This window comes from Centropristis striata, chromosome 18 (genome assembly GCF_030273125.1).
Source record: "Centropristis striata isolate RG_2023a ecotype Rhode Island chromosome 18, C.striata_1.0, whole genome shotgun sequence".
Taxonomy (NCBI): domain Eukaryota; kingdom Metazoa; phylum Chordata; class Actinopteri; order Perciformes; family Serranidae; genus Centropristis; species Centropristis striata.
Genome location: NC_081534.1, coordinates 7000100 through 7018945, shown reverse-complemented (window position 1 = coordinate 7018945; position 18846 = coordinate 7000100). Strand labels below are relative to the sequence as shown.

The 18846-nt window shown below is 40.1% G+C and overlaps 1 protein-coding gene across 4 annotated transcripts in view; it reads right to left on the bottom strand.

Annotated features, from left to right (window-relative positions):
• nrxn3b (neurexin 3b) overlaps window positions 1-18846 on the bottom strand; it is a 367630-nt gene that overhangs the window by 274679 nt on the left and 74105 nt on the right. For 3 of the 4 annotated variants that reach the window (XM_059356778.1, XM_059356779.1, XM_059356777.1), the window contains exons 5-7: window positions 6827-7128; window positions 5318-5362; window positions 3539-3700 (exon numbers count right to left, since the gene is read on the bottom strand). In XM_059356778.1, coding sequence (XP_059212761.1) covers window positions 3539-3700; window positions 5318-5362; window positions 6827-7128 — 509 coding nt within the window. The remainder of the gene's footprint in view (window positions 1-3538; window positions 3701-5317; window positions 5363-6826; window positions 7129-18846) is intronic. The other variant, XM_059356776.1, reaches the window with a different exon arrangement.

The window sequence follows — 18846 nt, the reverse complement described above, 5'->3', positions numbered from 1 at the left end:
TTTGTCATCATTGTATTGTAATATTGTATTATTATACACAAAAATGTTGTAAGATTACATTATATTACTTGAATAAAAGGTTGAGAGAGTAAGTAAGAATTATGGTTAATTTGGCTAAGTGAAAGGATTAATAATGAAGAAGAAAATAATCATTACATTAATCATCTTGGGATGACAAAATTAAATTGTGGACTAAGATGTTCTATTTCCGCGTTCGAAGAAAACTCTTATTTTGCATGTACATTGCTTTTATTCAAACTAAACGGTTGCCTGTAAAGGTAGAATAAAATGTTTTTACCTCTTTCCATGAAATTATTGTGATAATGTGATTTATTCTTGACAGATAAAGTGTATATCTTCTCAAAACTTTATCAATCAATCTTTTCCAAACCTATCACAATGAAAATGAAACCGCAATTACCGAGGGGTTGTGTCTGAAAACTAAATTATTCCAACTTTGTGGGTGACTGTGTATCATTATAATTTTGTGGATTTTGTGTGCATCCAAAATGATCAGCTAGATGTAATGTTATCCAGGTCGCGTTAACAAGGAGGTGTTGAAAGTCCAGCTTTTTTAATGAAAGGTGTCTTTTGTGAATTGAAATAGAAGGCATTTCTCCGCCTGATATCTGAGCCAAGCTGGGCACTTTCACAGCAGAAAAATATGGCGGATCAATTACTGTTCACAGGGTTGGCATTCTTCAGTTTAAATGATCACTTATTATTTTCTTATTATTTTCTGGCAGCATTCCAATCATCTAAGGCACGTCAGTCATGTAATTTCATCACCTTCCTTTTAACCCTGTGACACAGGACCAGAGCAGAGAAGGCAGTGGAAACTAACAGCAGGAAGGAACAGTGCAGCATGTGTATAATCAACCCGTATGCAATGCCAACACCATTGTAGTTTTCAATTAAAGCAATGTTCCATACTGCAGCCCCGAGACAAAGAAACACACTAGCACCCAGTGCCAAGTAAAAACATAATGCTACTGAGACTGCTGCTAAACTGCAGAAATCAATGTAGTCTGTTTTACAGCTCTGAAGAGCCACCGCTCCTCCCTTTATTATCATTACTTGCTGCAGAATAAGTAATGGTGAGCAAAATGTAAATAACAGGGCACTTAATATATTTTTTGGCTCTACTCATGAGCTCAAAGAGCCAGCAAATACATTATAAACGCCCGAAACAACAACGTTTTTTCCTATTTCATCATAGGCAAATATTTCTTTCAGATTGCTGCCCATTGGGAGGCGTTTAGCGGCAAACTCAAGCTGATGCTGCAAATTACATGTGACAGAAGCAATTTTGGGATATTTTCTCACACACAAACTGCAGTAAGTGTTATGAATTAGATTAGGGGAGGGAATATTGAAAGTCTGATACTTCCTCTGCCAACTCAGCAGCTTTAATTGATAATGCAATTTTGTTTTCTCCTCCTTTCAGGAAAAGTATGCTGATTGTTATTTTCGTCTTTATCAAAGTGAAGACCAGGAAAGCCTCTGCATGTGGCTGCCAGTGGTGGTTCAATACTGAAAATCTTTCATCAAGTTAACGTATAATTACTCCCATAAAATATTTCTCAGGAGGAGTAAAAGTTCCTATTTTAGAAACCACCTCAAGTAAAACTGTAAATGTACTTGGTCAATAAACTCAGCTTCAAGTTACAAGTCAGTTGTTCAGTGTGTGCAGGCCAGAGAGCTTCACAAGTCATTTTATACAAGTCAAGTTTCAAGTCTCTTTTTGGTTGCATTCACTGTGCATCAGGTTTAGAAAAAGCAACTGTGCAACATGGTTATTTTATTATCTCTAATTTAGCTACTTAATCTACACAAAAGGTATCGAAAAGATCTCTATTCTTAAAATATTATACTTTCCAGCAGCCGAGCCTACTATTGTTGTCTGTATTTATTATGTTATTACTTTTATGACATATATTATTTATTAGCTGTATTTGTTATCCAAATATGGACATGTAGCCAACCAAACTACTTGCTTTGATAGGAAGACTGCTGCATATGATTTGCCTTGTCCAATAGCACAGGTACCCAAATATGGAAGTTAATAAATAACCATTTCAACGTTAATCAACAACAAGAGTTTTGACTGATTAATACAGTTCTTTTTTTTCTAACTACTTAACCCTTTGGAGTTTGGGGCTATTGGGGTCTGTTTTTGACTTTTCACTCTGCCTGTGTATATTTTTTCACTTTGACTTAGTTGATAAATATTTTGAACCGAAAAAAAAAAGCTTTTTTTTTTTTTTACAATGCTCGATGAAGAATGTTAAATATTGGTTACAACAATAACATTTAGGAGGTAAAATTAGGATAATATCCATTTCTATATTTTTATACTAAATATATTTGACATTATCTCTGATTTACTTGACCTATCATAATCAAAGAAGTCATGTGATTTGATCATACCGGCATGATTGGAAACTGGAGGGTTCAAGAAGAGTTTGTTGCTTGGGAAAAGAAAAATAGACAATACAATACATTTCGTATATAGAGCTGAGTGGGTATTCTCCGCTCAGGGTCTCTTATTCAATGTACAGGAACATACTTCTATTCGGAGCCATCCGGTGACAGCTGTGTTCTTTTACCGGCTGCACCGACGCACACACGGTTCTAGTAAAGAACTGATATTGAGGGTTTACGTCACTCTGTTGACCTGTTGCTATTTCTGAATGAAAAAAACAGCAGACAAGCTGTCCACTGTACTGAGGACTGGACTGTTTATTGTATTTTATGACTTCAAGACTCTAAATGGTTTTATCTATCTCACTTTAATCTTGTTGATTACCATTTATTGATCAGTTAACGAGGGTCGGCTAACTGTTAGAAGAAAAAATTAACTTCCCCACACCCAACAGAATATCATTATTCCTAAAGCATCTATAAAGAGTTATTGTGGGAGTAAGATGGGAGCAGTTTATTGTTGAATGAAGTAGGGAAAGGCTATATATAGAGGGAGATGGATGCGTCACATGTAATGCCCAACAGACTGTTTTATCCACCCAAATCTGACAGTTAATGGGGGCATGACATACTCCAGCATTGGCATAGAGCATCAATGTGAATAAGAGAATAAGAAGAAAAGAAAGCCATGCTCTGCACAACAAGGGGATTCTAATATATCCAAATCAATCTGGTGATTATCTGACGTACAGTCATGGAACACATTATTAGACCACCTTGTTTTCTTCAGTTTCTTGTTCATTTTAATGCCTGGTACAACTAAAGGTAGGAGGGGTTGGACAAATATAATGATAACAACAAAAATAGCTCATAAGAGTTCAATTTAAGAGATGAAATCTAGACATTTTCCATGGTTTTCTTGATAATAACCAAAATCATTATCAATCATTATTCTTTCCCCTGACTGTAGATGTTTATACAGTGTGCAGCCTGCAGTTGCTGCACTACAATTCTGAAATGATCAAATTCAAATGCAAATGCAGATACAATACGGAAAGGAACAACCCTCGTACAAATAACATGTTCTCTGTATATTCATTTAAATCCCTCTTACCTCTCTGAGGCAGCCCATGAAATTGTTGCTAACTGGAGATCCGGGCAGGTCTGCAGTGCTGGGGCTCCCACCAACGTAGAAGAAATCATCGGAGCCCAGCATGGTGTAGTCTTCCTGGGTGTAGCCAGTGGTGGTGAGGATCCCATCAACGGAGATAGTCACCTGTTGAGGGGTAACACATAGCCAAAGCCGAGCCATTACACTCTGGGATTTGAGAGCGATGCGTATAAAACACACCAACCTTCCTTGGTCTGCATTCGAAATGAGCTATTTGAACTTTTCTTTAGGTCCCGCACTGTAGGTCGCTTTCTCATTGAACCTTTTTTTACAGAATCCTTTGGAACCTTGAAGCGATTGTTTTGGACCAGACAGCGTTTGGATTTTGTTAATGGAATTTTTGCCATAGGATTCACAGGACAGGTAAAGAAAATATGGCAGAGGCATATTTTCTTTATCTTTGATGGGGGTAAGAGAATGGATCATAGGTTTGGTTCAGAAACTTCAGGTTGGGGGAGGGTTAGTACAATGTTCAAACCAAGGACAAATTTATTGCAATTGTCTTAGGTTTCGGGATTTATCTGGTAACTGCAGACACACACATATACTATACACACACCTATGTCATAACACGCACGCACACACGCTTACACTCGTACACGCATTCACACCATCAGTCTGACATTCTCTCCTCTCTTGCAGACCTCTACATCTATATATCCACGCACATGCAAAACAAAGGGAGGCTTTTCACACCACATCAATGTGCAAACCAAGGTCATCACTGTTAGAAGGCAAATTAACCACATTTAATTGGACATGTAAGGGAGTAAGTGGATCAATGGTGCCATACAAAGCTGGAGCAGGCCACACAGGTGCAGAGGCTCATGCACGATCAAGACCAGAGCCCATATTCAAACACACTCTCAGAATAGCTGATGCTGATCTCTGATCAGGTTTAGCTCAGGTGTCATGGCTGTATTTTCAATGTCACGGGACCAGACCGATAATCCTAGATCAGGATGCTTATTCTTAGATATGTTATGCATATGGGCTCAGGGTGTAAGGGTGATCAAGGTTAGCCACAACACACAAAGACCACTTTCACCAGCATGCTACAAGAACACACACAGGGAGGGCAGAGTGAGTGAGACTGTACAGTGATAGGTGGAAGGTGAGTGAATTAGAGTGTTAGTGGTTATTTTGGGTGACAGGGTTGAGGTTATATGAGTTTTGGAGGTGAGAGGTCAATGAGGTGTGGGCATGCCATGCGCCATAGTGAGTTGGAAACAACTGTCAGAGCTCCCGCAATGAAGGTTAAGGGTTGCCATTTTTTGGTCTCTTTTAGGGCTCGGTGTCGAGGTCACCATCTTTGGGATTGTGGCAAGCTTCTGTCAGTTCTGGACGACAGTCCTCACAAAAAATGGGGACTTTTTGTGTGAAAAATAAAATAAAAAGTAAGTTGCCTTGACAAAAGGCAAATAATTGAATTTTTTACTTGTTGGAAATCTGCAGTAATGTGGAAGAAACAAAGAGAAAAAAAGTAAAAGCCAAAGTGAAAAAAAAACAGGATGGGGGATTGTGGGGTAAAGAAGGAGGTTGTTGGCAGGTCAGGGAGGAAATTGAGAAGAAGCGAAGAAAGAATTGCCTGGTAATACAAACCCATCTCCTCATTTTTTGATAAGAGTGTCTAGGATGGAACTCAAAGAGAACGAATAAAAGAAGAGAGGGGGAGGGGACACACGGCAAACCCAAAAAAAAGACAATAAGAATGATATCTACCAGACAATGTAGTTTGTTTACCATAGCGTGTCCAATGCCTGATTGCTTTCCAGAAAAAGGGGAAGAAAGGAAATCAAAAGAATAGTGAACAAAAAAGGTTGTTAATAAGGATGGACAGAAAACAAAAACCAAAAGCAATGATGGAGAATTAGGATGTTAGTTAGTACATTAGTTGGTTAGATATTGTTAGTAGTAAAAATGACTTTAATCATGAATGAGTTAGTGTTGTGGTGAAAAAACGCTACATGATTTGTTCGAGATTCGCTGCAGTAATAAAGTGCCAGCCTGCCATCCTAGCCAAATTTTTTACACCAGTCCTGAAGGAAGAAAACAAAGAGACGAACTGGAAGATGTAGGACTTTCAGACAAAAATTTGTGTAGGATGGCTTCAACCTCAACAAAACTTGTAGTGTTTATTTCACCCTTAGTCTAACAAAGAGTTCCTTTGAAAGAGGAAAGAAAATGATTGTGGAAGAAAGACAGATCTGTAAAAGAAAGAGAGAGAAGAAAGCAGCCCTTGGCTCTTAGCTTTTAACCTGCTAAACTGTGTGTTATCCTGTTGGGATTTCCAGCTACACCTATTTACTAACCTGTGGGGCAAAAGCTTACTGTCAGGAAGGGTCAGGAAATCGGCACTTACTTGTTGTGCTGCTCTGAGAGCAACATAAATGCTGTCTCACCTTGCAGACAAACTAAAGGTCGACCAAGACAATGAACAACTCCACAATTTGCAGCTAGAGCTACCTCCGCACAGCACTGGCTCTCATTATTCTGCTACTCTCTCTACAGCCTCCTGCATACTAGCTCCACCCGAGTGCAATACAAGCTAATTTTAAATCACATTAAGAAAATGGTAAACAATATCTGTCAAGGAACAAATTCTGCTTATGTACAACAGATGCACATCTTTGATGGAAATGTATTTCTGTCTTTAAAAAGCTCATCGGAGCTATAAATACTGCATTAATGGACGTCTCAAAGGCAAACACAGTCTGCCTGGGCTTTAAAGTGAAAGTCTATATTCTCCATGAGCATAAAAACAGTTTCTGAAAGCAAGGAGATAGCGACAGCGCGTGATGGAAGTGTCAGCTTAGGGGAGAGTGAAGCAAAATAGAATTATCAGATAACTTTAGTTTGAGGACACAGGGAACTCAAGTTCAATAAGCCAATAAACAGGAGAGAAGAAAATACCTAGCATAATGGTACTTTCACTAAGCTATCAATCAAACGTGAGAGAACTCCTTTGCCTGTTTTAACTAGAAGGAAAGAGGTTGAACAATGAAATCAAATTATATAGAATTCATGTAATTATAAAGACAACCAAAAAAGTTTAATGACATCTATCTTAATAATGTATCTGAACTGTGGCAATGGAATGGCAACCAATCAGAACAAGGTGACATTCTTAACGCCAGCTCTCTCTCCAAGCTCCTGGAAGCAAGTAATCTAAAGCGGAAAAAAAAATCCACCTGTCTCCAAACTCTGTCCATCACTGCTACCCCCGATTACCTGTCTCAGGTTGCGTGTCACTTTGATGTCGTGCCAGGCATTGTCGTTGAATTTTCCATTGACTGGCTCGACGATGGCCTCGAAGGCCCCGGAGCCCAGATTGATGACGAGGGAAACGGCCCCGTCTTTTAGCGCTAGGTTGACATAGTCTGCGGATTTCCCCGTGTGAAGGAGGAGGCCGTTGCGTTGCCATGTCTTGAAGGACAGCGTGATCTCGTCGCTGCTGCTCTGGATGGGGTTCTGCGACAGGTCATAGCAGAAGTACTCCGATCCACGGAACGTGGCCACGTTCTCCTCCCTCGCTGAAAAGATGAGGAGAAATGAAATGTTAGAGGTGATATACCTTTGTGTGACAGTTGGAGGAGGTAAGTGATACATTTCTAGCACTGACATTCACCACCAAAGCTTGCAACGACTCCTCATTCAGCCAATTCTGAAGTGCCTTAAAGCTGTATTCTTACGAATAGGCAGCAGGGGGCGACTCCATTGGCTGCATAAAGAAGTTAGATTGTACAGATGTCTATTTCAAGTATTCTTTAATACAGCATGATTTTTGATTTATAAATTAAGTCCCCACTGAGAGTGAAAATAGACAATAAAGTAGGGTATGCTTTAAGGTGTGGCTACCTTCATATTGACAAGTTACTACCATGATACCACTTCCCCTAATTTTGAGTTTTCAAGTTAAATGTAAAATATTGGCTGCCTGAAAAGTTCAGCCTTCGATTGTAAATATTCTATTTATTCATTCCAGTAAGTACAAATTGTTTTTCACTAGCCAAAATTTGCATCCCAATTGATATCACAGTTAACATGAATTACGAATACACCCTGCTTGCTAAGCTAGTTAGCTAGCACTAGCACATACTTCAGCCTTTTATCCAAATATGGTCCTTTCTGTCTTTAAAAAACACAGGATAACAACAGCTAAAAAGCCAAACTCTCCAAGTCTTCCACCTGATCTCTTGTTAATAGATAAATTATGAATGTTTTCTTTAATCACTCTACACACAAAGACACAAAGACAACAAAGACATTACTGCCTATAATGGTCTTGAAGTGGATTCAATTTGCTCTGGACTCAGTCATGACTTGGTCTCTACGGCCTTCTTGATTTTGTCTCGACTTGACTGGACCTGGTCTTGGAATCACTTTGAATCGATTAAGCTGGTCTTGACTACAGCTCTATAGGTGTTTTTTTTCTCATGAATTATGTTTGCAATGACAACTAAAGCCAAACAGTCATTATCACAATCATTACATCATTTATAGCAATGTTTAAAACATGAAACAAGCCCAGTATCTGTATTGGTCCCCGCATCAATCATGAAGCAGCCTCAGTAAATATGAGAACTACAGTATGCTGCAGAGGTTACAGCAAGCAAACACTCTCACACACACACACACACACACACACACACACACAATGCACTGTTCCCCATAATTACAGCTATGATAATCCCATCATTCAGTTCAGATCATAAAATCCTATCTGTACGACCGTGGGTTTAGGTTTCACATACAGCCTCTAGACAGACAGACTACTTATGATGGAACACTATTCCCCACTAATGGTGCGCATAAATCAAACTTAGCCTGATTTTACAGTTTTATATCACTCCGCTGTTGCAAAGTGACTTCCTGAGCCCATTTTTTAAGATCGACACGGAGAGTAAGGTGAGACAGCTGCAGACAGAAAGTAAAGGGGGGCTCGGGAATGGATGGAAAGACTGAGAGGGCAAAAATAAAATTGCTGGGCTGAGGGAAAGAGAAGACTCTCCAAGAAAGAAAGAGTGGATCAGAGGAGTAGTGTTTCCTTATGATCTGTGATAAAATAATTGACACTTCTCCAGCTGCCTCTTAAAAGGTGGTTTGACATACTCTGGCCAGCGTAGGACTGGAGGAATCTATTAGAGGCAAGGTCAGAGTCACTGTCAGTTTCTTTACACGCTGTGTTAAGTTGGATATGGCATCATTGACTCAAGGGCTCAGCTCAGCTAGAAGTTTCCATCTCCAAGAACATTGTGGTCAAGGCAACATTTTTTTGAAACCGCAACCTTCAAAAAAAAGTCCATCCAACATTCCAAGCCAACAAGCCATTGTGGCACAGCAACTATGTCTTTACCTGCCAACAAAACAATTTCTAATGTGACATTTCATTCCCCTTGCATCCTGCATTTTCTTCTGCGTACTCACAGAGAAGTCACAGGGGCCAAAAGTGAAAGGAGAAAAAAAAGCAGAAGCAGAGAGAGAGAGATGAGAAAGCATACGGGCTGCAGGCTGTAAAGCTTCATTTTGTTGTTTTGGATCAGGCTATATGTAAACATGAGGGAGCAGTGTTGTGGAGCTGGCAGAAAGATACAGAAGCAGGGGGGGGGGGGATGAGAATGAGAATATTGAGAGAGAAACAAAAGGGAAGTGGAGTGGGGCTGCTGGATGATGGGGTGCTGATTCCGGTCATGGAGAAATTCTCCCCTCGGCGTCAAACTCATGTCTCTGCGCAACACGGAGACAAGAGGAAACAGTATGTGAGGCAACAAAGGCCCTGTGAAAGCCCTCATCCATGTGCCAGGGGAATAAATAGAAACCCATTATTACCACTGAGACAGCATAATACAGAGAGGCGGCAGTGTAGTGAGTATACATTGGAGAATAAAAAAAAAACCTTCATCTCTACTGATTTCATGCGTATAATCCAAGAAATTGCAGAAGCTTTCACCGCATCAGAAGGCTGTGGATTGTACATCCATGTAATATTGTTCCTGAACAAACAAAATGATAGTGTTTTTATATTGTGACAATTGTGACTTTCTTTATAGATATGTATAAAGTAGATATTTCAGTATCAATCTGTATCTGCATATATGTAGGTGGTCCAATATGAGGCGATATATTATAATGCAGAAAATTATGCTTGGGGTAGTTTGGTAATGGTGTAAGCCATTTGTTTTATATTTAATCTTTATTTATTTAAATAGTCAGCGATTGCCTGATACTGAATGAAGAGCACCAATGTTTTTATTCTTTATGTTTTCAGTTATCATTTCTAGAATTGGTTGACAATATTATACACTGTATATAATTCATAATAATGTTGAAAAATTAATAAAATTATTTGTTTAAGAAAGTAGTCTCATTAGTAACTATACATAGTTTTATTGGGTCAAAATCAGTGAAAATTTATTTAGAAAAGGTATTTTCATTGTAGTTAAAAATGTAATTTCTGCCATAACTGTAATTGGTTAAAATGCATAGTCTGGGCTCTAATAAGGCATCCATTACATTGTCACCAAAGTTTATAATAAAGTAGGTCTCTAGCTCCTTGCTCCAATTGGCTTTATTGCACATCTGGACAAGTGTGGGCCAAAACCCTCTGGGGCCCCCAAGCCAGAGAGAGTCCTTGAAACAGTTGGCACTATATTCGTATTTTCTATGCTACGATGACACTGGTGGGCCCTCTGTGACATCTTGCCTGGAGGGCCCTTGCATATGCCTGATGGCAGGCAAATATGGATAGAAGGTTGACTGCCTTTGCAAGACTGAGTAGAGTTTATGAAATGTATCTACTTTTCTTTAGCAATGACACAAATGGCATCTTTTAAGCTTGCTTATTGAACAAAATGACAGATGTATGATTCAAAAAACACACAATTAAAGACACCACAAACGAAACGCCCTCCACCTCCACAGCTTTCTATGTAGGCGTGCAGCACTGTAATCCTTCAGATCTACTCCAGATACCTGATCTTGTCTGTGCCCACCTGCCCTAAGGTAGAAAGGTTATTGTCATGGCAACTCTCCTCATCTAGCCAGCATACACTTATTAGGTTGTCTGTCTGAGGAATGCTGCTCAAATTGCAAACAGGCTTACAGCATTCAGAGGGATTCCAGTGGTCACATTATTATTAAAGGTACTAAAAGACCAAATGTAACCATTAGTGGCTGTTCACCAGAGCTGGATGTGGGAAATGGTGTAGCCATATTTAAAGAGCAGTAAACTATTGACCCGTGTAATGGTGGTATTGGCAGTGCAATAGTTTACAGTTCAATTGTTGCCATGCTAGCAGCGCAACTCTAATTATGTCTATTCATTCATTCATGGACCTTCAATTATTCAATTTTGTAGAGACATTCATGGTTCCCAAAGGATGGATCCTCCTGACTTTGGTGATCCCAAGACTTGTGCCACAATGACTTAGCGTCTTCATATGGTCAATATTTAATTTGACAAATACTTTAGTTTGTGGCAAAACTAATGATTTCCCCTCAGCATCAGTTCTAATTTGTTTTAAGTGCTAACTGACAAATTCTTAACCAATGCTAAAGTGATAAACAAAAATGTATATCTGCTGAGCATCAGTATGGTAGCATCAGAGGCGTGGACTCAGACCCAAGTAATGATTTTGATTCCTTTTGAAACTTTGAAAATGGAAATACAATGTTAAATGGCTTTGAATTTGGTGATGACTGCCTCATGACTTGTTTAGGATTCAACTTGTCAGTCTTGACTTGGGACTGAACTTTGGACTCAAAACTTCTTGGTTCCACCTCCGGTGAGCATTGCGTTTGTGAGCTTGTTGGCATGTTGACATCAGTCTTGTTCTGACATGATTTTGTTTTTGCACAATATCAGCATGAACTGCAAACTGGAAGTATAACAAGTGTCAGACTTGGGTCGTTGCTTTAACTAATAGGCCCTAAAATCATAAACCTGATGCTGCCAGATGGTTTGTTGCCCAGAACCAATCTGATCGGACACAAACACATTACTTGAAGCCTGACTGACAAAATAGATTTGCCATCTTGTGATCTTATGATATTGCAAAAATCCAGCTGCCCTGCAAGGTTACAAAAATACATGAAATGCATTTTCTTATAAATAACAAAAATAACAAGAAAAATGCAGTATGTTAAAGATTTATTAAGTGGGGTTTATTTTTCCTAATTATGAGAAAAGTAACACCCATCTTCCCTGTTTCCTGCGTAACTAGCAATGTACAATTTTGTGCCTAATAATTTATCATATATATATATATATATATATATATATATATTAACACTAAATAATAAAACTAAAGTAAAAGGCTACCAGTGTATGGTATTTTTCACTCTCCATATGTGTATTAATTATAATGATGTAATTACAAAGTTGCAGTGGAGCTGTAAAAACTATCAATAAAACATTGCTGCTATGAATAATAGAGAGCGCAAATTGATATAATGTAATATTTGTGCACCTCAGCAATATTAAACCCGTGGTAAGTGTATACGGATCCATAAAAACAGGGGAAATGTATTGCCTGTTGAGACATGTTCTGCGCAGATCTGTGGCTTCGAAAAGCGGGGTCATTTTCCCTTATTTTCGCCATAGTCATCAATATTCCATTTGCGTGCTGCCTGGACCATGCAATGGGGGCCGGGGTTCGATTTCAAAATCCACTGGAAGCAATTAGCTCCTTCATTACCATCTCCCTTTCTCTTCCGCTCCCCCCCTCTGCCATACACACCCACGGTGCCTGAGCTCACTCTCCAGTCTGACCCCAAGGGCCTTGGAGCGGGGAGCGATGTCACCTTACAGAGCTCCGGTCCACAACCTACAACCTCCTTAAGACACCGCATTGTCCCTAATCACACTGGGAGGCAAAAGCATGAGAAGAGGAATCAGATGAGTTTAATGATAGGATTAGAGAGGGGATGCATTGTGATTATTGAGGCAAAACACCGACTTAAGCCTGAGAAACTACAGCTGTAAGGCTGCCAAGCTCACTGCACACGGACATGAGCTGGGCAACTAACACTAGTGCTCTTCCCAAGGAGACTTTTCTCTGCTGAAGTGAACTCAATCTGTGCTGACATCCAACACATCAACTGCATGTTTGCACTACATTTGCAGATAAACAGGCCTGAAGTTCCAGACCTAAACATAGAAAGCTAAGTTCTGCTTTTAGCTATTGTTGTCTGTGTGACTCCCTCGGCAACCGGAGCCATTCAAGGTTGCGGTGTCATCCCACACAATGCATTTAACAGAATCTGAAAACCCATGCCTCCTCTCACCCTTTCTCTCTCGCTCTCTGTCATATCCATTCTCTCCTCCTCCATCCCCACAGTGAGAAATTAGCATCATTTGCTAATAATAGTGAAAGCAGCACAGTTAGCCTGACGCAGCCAAACATGAACAATGTGCTTCACTGCTTCCCGACACGAGGCTAACACTAACCGTGCAACTTTGCGGCTTAAAGCTCAATGGTGAGCCATCATATGTCAAAGAAATTTGGAGCATCGTGGGTGATGTCTCTCTTCAAAGGCAGGCGGCACTGTCAGACAGGCTTATGTTGGAGGGAGATTTGGTGGAATATATTGCATGGTAATATTTAACTGGCCAATTACTACCAATGTACTGCAGCATCAATTAAACTCAATCCAGAAAAAGAGAGTAGTAACGTTAGCTGGGAGAAAGCGGTGAATATAAGGTTCTTCAGGGATTTATTTTCCAGTCAAAAACTATACAAACTGCCCCGAATGTGTCCTCTTCATGACAACTTTCAACATGTCACATGACATATCTAGGAGGTTGAAGCGAACTGTCACCCTGACACTTCTTTTCTCATCTCGTGTTTCTCGTAACCTTGTGAAGCCACTGCGGACAACCTGTCTGAGACTGTCTTTTACGTCTGCACGCACAGACTGAGGAGGGAAGAGTGACACGGAGAGAGACAAAAGAAAGAGATAAACATAAACAGAAGTGACACAGAGGAAGCCAAAGATGCTAGAACAAAAGGAAGCGAGAGATGGAAGCAGAAGGGGAAAAGAGACAGGGAGTAAAAAAAAATAAATGAAAAAAAAGCAGAGAGAGTTTGGGAGACAAAGAGGCAGCGAGAGCCGGAACAGGAGAAAGAGAGTGGCAGATGGAGGGAAAGAGAGACAGAAGCACTTCCAATGGCTCTCCAGAGAAACGAGGTGACACTGTGTGTTAAGACTAGCAGTGAAGAGCTGTCCCTGTGGCTTGTGATTCCAGCATTGATAAACCTTATTACTGCACCTGATAACACAGCACACCCACCAGCTCCCACTTCACCTCCCTCAAATACCACCACAAACCCAACATGTTCTCACAGTCAGTTATGTGCAATATTCCCACAGGAAAGGCTTTTTCATTTAGCATCTAAGAATTGTGATTTCTAAGATTCTTGAAAGACCTCCTGCTGAAAAAATCATTGCATTTAGAGTTCAGAAACCATCATTACGTATGGTACATGCTCGAGTTGTTGCAATATTTACAAAGTACATGAATAAAGAATATAAAAGCCGTCTCAACTTGCTGCACAGAGGAATGAGGCAGACTTAGAAGAATGCGGCATCTTGACTGCAACAGAGATGACTCATTATGGTAGACAGGCCACTGCTCTACATGGAGGAGACGCAGGGTGGTCAGCTTTCATACTATATGAGACACAGTCCACAACGCTGGGATTATCTTCAATGGACTGGTCATTTTATTAATAGACTTGCACAAAGAGCAGGTCAATGGGTTGGCTTCATGTTTGAGGTTTCTTATTGGATGGGGATGTGCGTGGGCTAAACCCAGTGAACTTGTCAGAGGGACTCAGGGGAGAATAGGGTGATGTCTGTGTTTTTAGCCACTATACTTGAGCGGCTCTAGGGACAGTGTAGATGTCTGGCATGCTCAAGAGCTCCTGTGTACGATGAATTTCCATGAATTTTAGAGGATGAGCTTCAATAATTTGGACTATACTTTGATTTTTTTTTACTCTAGTGCCATCAATGCCACCATAATGATGACATTATTTCCATTAGTCAAATTGTTTCAGTATTCATTAGATACAGTGAAAAGATGGTGATGGAATATGAATAATCATGGTCCTCAGAGGATGAATCCTTATTGATTTGATGAGTTCCTGCCCTGATTTTCTCCCTCTGATCAGACTGCCAACAATCTACATAAGATATCTGAAATACACAAGGTTAAATGACAACATCCTTTAAATAATGTGCCCTATTAGGGGTGTTATGGTTCTCTAAATGCACGGTTCAGACTGTACCTCTGTTTTTGGTAACAGGTAAGTAAGAAAAACGGGGAAAGAGTTTTATTAAACAACTACAAAAACACTCATATTATTATTAATTTACTAAAAGAGGTCAACAGCCCTGTGTCAGCGTGGGTTCTCTCCGGGTACTCTGGCTTCCTCCCACAGTCCAAAAACATGCAGCTTAGGTTTAACTGGTGACTTTAAATTGCCCGTAGGAGTGAATGAGAGTGTGAATGGTTGTCTGTCTCTATGTGTCAGCCGTGTAATAGTCTGATGACCTGTCCAGGGTGAACCCCGCCTCTCGCCCAATGTCAGCTGGAATCTGCTCCAGCCCTCCTGTGACCTGAGTTCAGTTAAGCAGTTAAGGATAATGGATGAATGAAAAGAACTCTACACATTGTGGACAATTAAATTTATCCATTTGTAAATGTGCAAATTGAATACTAATGGTCCACAAAATCAAAGGAAAATTAAATTATAACATGTGTCACAGTGTCACTGACCAAGACAATTCCTTCCTTTCTGTAGAATTTACAGAGAAACCGACATTAATAATCCCAGTGGAAAATTTCACCAAAGAGCATTGTGGTGTTGAGTCTGTGGTGTCGCAATGACGGAGTGTGTGGCGTTGCTTGTTATGTCTGTACAGCTGATGGTTGGATGTAAACTATCAGCAGATAATATGCATGCACCACCATCACACCTTTTAGTCTTACTGCTCCTACTCAGATCTCTGTCCACATGCTACTTATGAAAGCTGGCGATCGTTGTCTTCACCCGTAATATGTCCATGCAGCATGTCTTTCTGAAGGACATAACGCTGCAAACACCAGACTTTGACATGGAAGACGGAACCACGGGACGTGTTGCGGTTTTTCAGTCTCAGTAGAGAACTGTTACACCCCTAGGGCTATGTTTTTTGGTCACCTTTCCTTTAGCACCAAAACATCTGGCACTTTCATGAAATGATTATGCTCACAAGTATATGAACCCTCACTAAGTAGGTAACTGTGCTGGTGTTTTCAAAAAACATACCCTAAAAAAGTTGCACCAATAATTGATATATACATTCAATTTAGATCACATTTTTTAACTTCATGTGACTATGTGAGTTTAAGCTAAAAACACTGGACAGGTAAATGTCATTTTCAAATGTATCTGCATTAGTGTTGACATGGCCCGAGGCTGTCTTCTGGCTCCTGGCTGTAACAAGCTAGTCACTGTCACCTTCTGTGTGTTTTCCAGCATATTTGTGTGTGTATGTATGTGTGTCACTGAATCTCCTTATTGGCTGCTGATGGTCAGCCTCCGTGGAGTGAGTGATGAGGTTTGGAGTGACAACATGGGGGATGGTGTGAATGGCGGGAGGTGAACGATGGAGGGATGGTGGGTGTCTGAAGAATGGGGGCAGGCGCCTGAGGTCCAATTCCATCAACTGAGGCAATTGTGCGGAGCGAATACTGGAGTGAGGAGGTGGGGGTCGAGGATGAGTTTGCAAAGGAGAGAGAGGGAGTAAGACAGAGATGTGACTGCACTCCTTTTACCAATACTGGACAATTAAGAGTAGGAGGGATGTTTGGAATCACAGAGAGGTGATCTCACACTACGCTTTTACTTCTTTAACCTTCTCAGTGCAAATTAAAGTTAGGAGAGCATATGAAGAGGCTATTCTTTTTATCGACATCATATTTTGAAGTGGTTTTCCACCTGTCGAGACAGTCAAATATAAATGCAGTCCTGAAACTTGCTCAGAATCAGTGTTTATTTGAAACTGCCAGAATTGAAATGCCAACTGGATATACTGAGGAGATTCAGTCTGCTGTATTATTGCAGAGCACAGTGATGTGGACAATGTGTGTGTGAACACGATAGCCAATGCGATAGACAAGAATGATACAATGCATGACAAAAAAAATGACTTAAACTAATGTACGTTGTCATCAAAAGACTAAAAAAATAATCAACATCAGGTGCCAAAATGAACAGCGCTTGAGATGTGATGTAATCCATCACTGGGTACATCTGAGGCCAGATTTATGTCCGTGAAAATGCAAACCTTTCCGTTTGCTCTTGCAATCTGCATAAAATTAGCATCTGATTTAAGAAGGAAGCAGCTAATTATGCAATCAGTAGCTGGCGCTACCATCGTGTACATGTAGTCTTTGAGTGAAGTAAAGCTCAGAAAGGTGCAGGGTATGTGATAGGATTTGTCAAAGATCACCCAGCTAATGAAATAATTCAAAATGGGATATAATGTAGAGCATGGTAGGAACAACTGCAGTTAATAAGAGAATGAAGACGTTACATCTGAGAAAAAGATCAGCTTAGAGCAGCGGAGAGGTAGAGTGTTGTTATACTGATGGAATTAGGGTTAGGTTAGTTACCATACGTGTTGTTTTAGTACGCTGATATATTGTATATAAGAGATGGATGTTGAGCTTTGATGTCACCTATTGATGACCTATGGTTTTGTAGCCTCAAGTTCGGCATGTTCGCCGTTACCAAGGATGCTATGTTATCGGCTATCTACGGTGGCCCTGAAAGCTCACAGCACTGCAACTTAACGTAACACGTGCAAATACACAAAACACAAGCAAATTGAGAAAACATCTTCATCAATTTGACAACACAAGCGCAGCATTTAGAAAATGCACTGCAAAGAACACAACACAACACAATAAGAAAAAGCACTGCAAATAGATCACAACACAAAAGAAGTGTTTCCAGAGGACACTTAAAAGTGATGCACACGTCTTGACACGCTTGTGATATTATCACGTTATATCAAGATAATGATAATTTCAATGATCATAGCGTGCCAACAATAGCAGCCGATCAATAGCATGCCAACTTTAGCAGCAGATCATGGCATGCAAACGTTAGCCGTGATTAATAGCGTGCTAGCGTTAGCAGGCTAGCAAGACCAAGACCAACTCGATGCCGTTGAGAGAGACCAGCTAAAGCGTGTATCGTTCATTTACTTGATTTGTTTAACTTAAGCATGTGATTGATACAAGCTAGCAGGCTAACGCTATATATTTCATTGTAACATGAAAAAATCATTATCATGAAATAACGTGATAATATCACAAGGTAACATACCTCTGGAAACACTTCTGTTGTGTTGTGATCTATTTGCAGCGCTTTTTGTTATCGTGTCGCAGTCTTTGCAGCGCATTTTCTAAATGCTGCACTTGTGTTGTGAAATTGATAAAGATGTTTTCTCAGTTTGCTTGTGTTTTGTGTATTTTTGCATGTTTTTTTAAGTTGCAACGCTTTGAGCTCTCAGGGCCAAAGTAACTATCACTTGCTAGCTTGTTTAGTATGGTGGATTTGTGTCTTTTAGTCCAAGTCATTGCTGAGCAACTAAAATGTTGCAATTAACTTTAATGGAGCTGGGGGTAGAACCACTAACCATGTGATCAGTGGACAACCTGCTCTAGCTCCAGAGCTTCTGGTGCCACAGCTGCCCTTGGAAATTGAACAAAACCAGCAAGACACGCATTTAACCACATTCCTCATATCTGCTCTCATTATTTGGCTGGCTTAGTGTCTACTTTGGTCTGCCTTATCCAAGATTAAGGAGTCAGTCAAGAAATCATAAAGTTGATTTTATTCATTCATTCAAATCATTTAGAGTGCTCAGCAGTTGGGGGTAGATGGTCAAGCATAATCATTAACATTTAAAAACACCAAAAAACGTGTTTCCTAGCTGATTAGTAAAAGCCAAAAGGCAGAACCTGTCAGCACTGGGAAAAAGAGAGATCTGAGACATGTCCATGGGTAAATATGAAATACACCTCTAAATGTGAATACTGGTCGGCTGAGGGAAAAAGTTTCAATGACATCAATGATTCTCTTCTTAGTTGTTTGGTTTTCAGCTCTCAGTGTTCGTTTACACTGTCACATATTGATTGAATTACTGTACACTGCAGGCACAGCATCCATGAATCCTTCAGTGGTTTCCTTTTT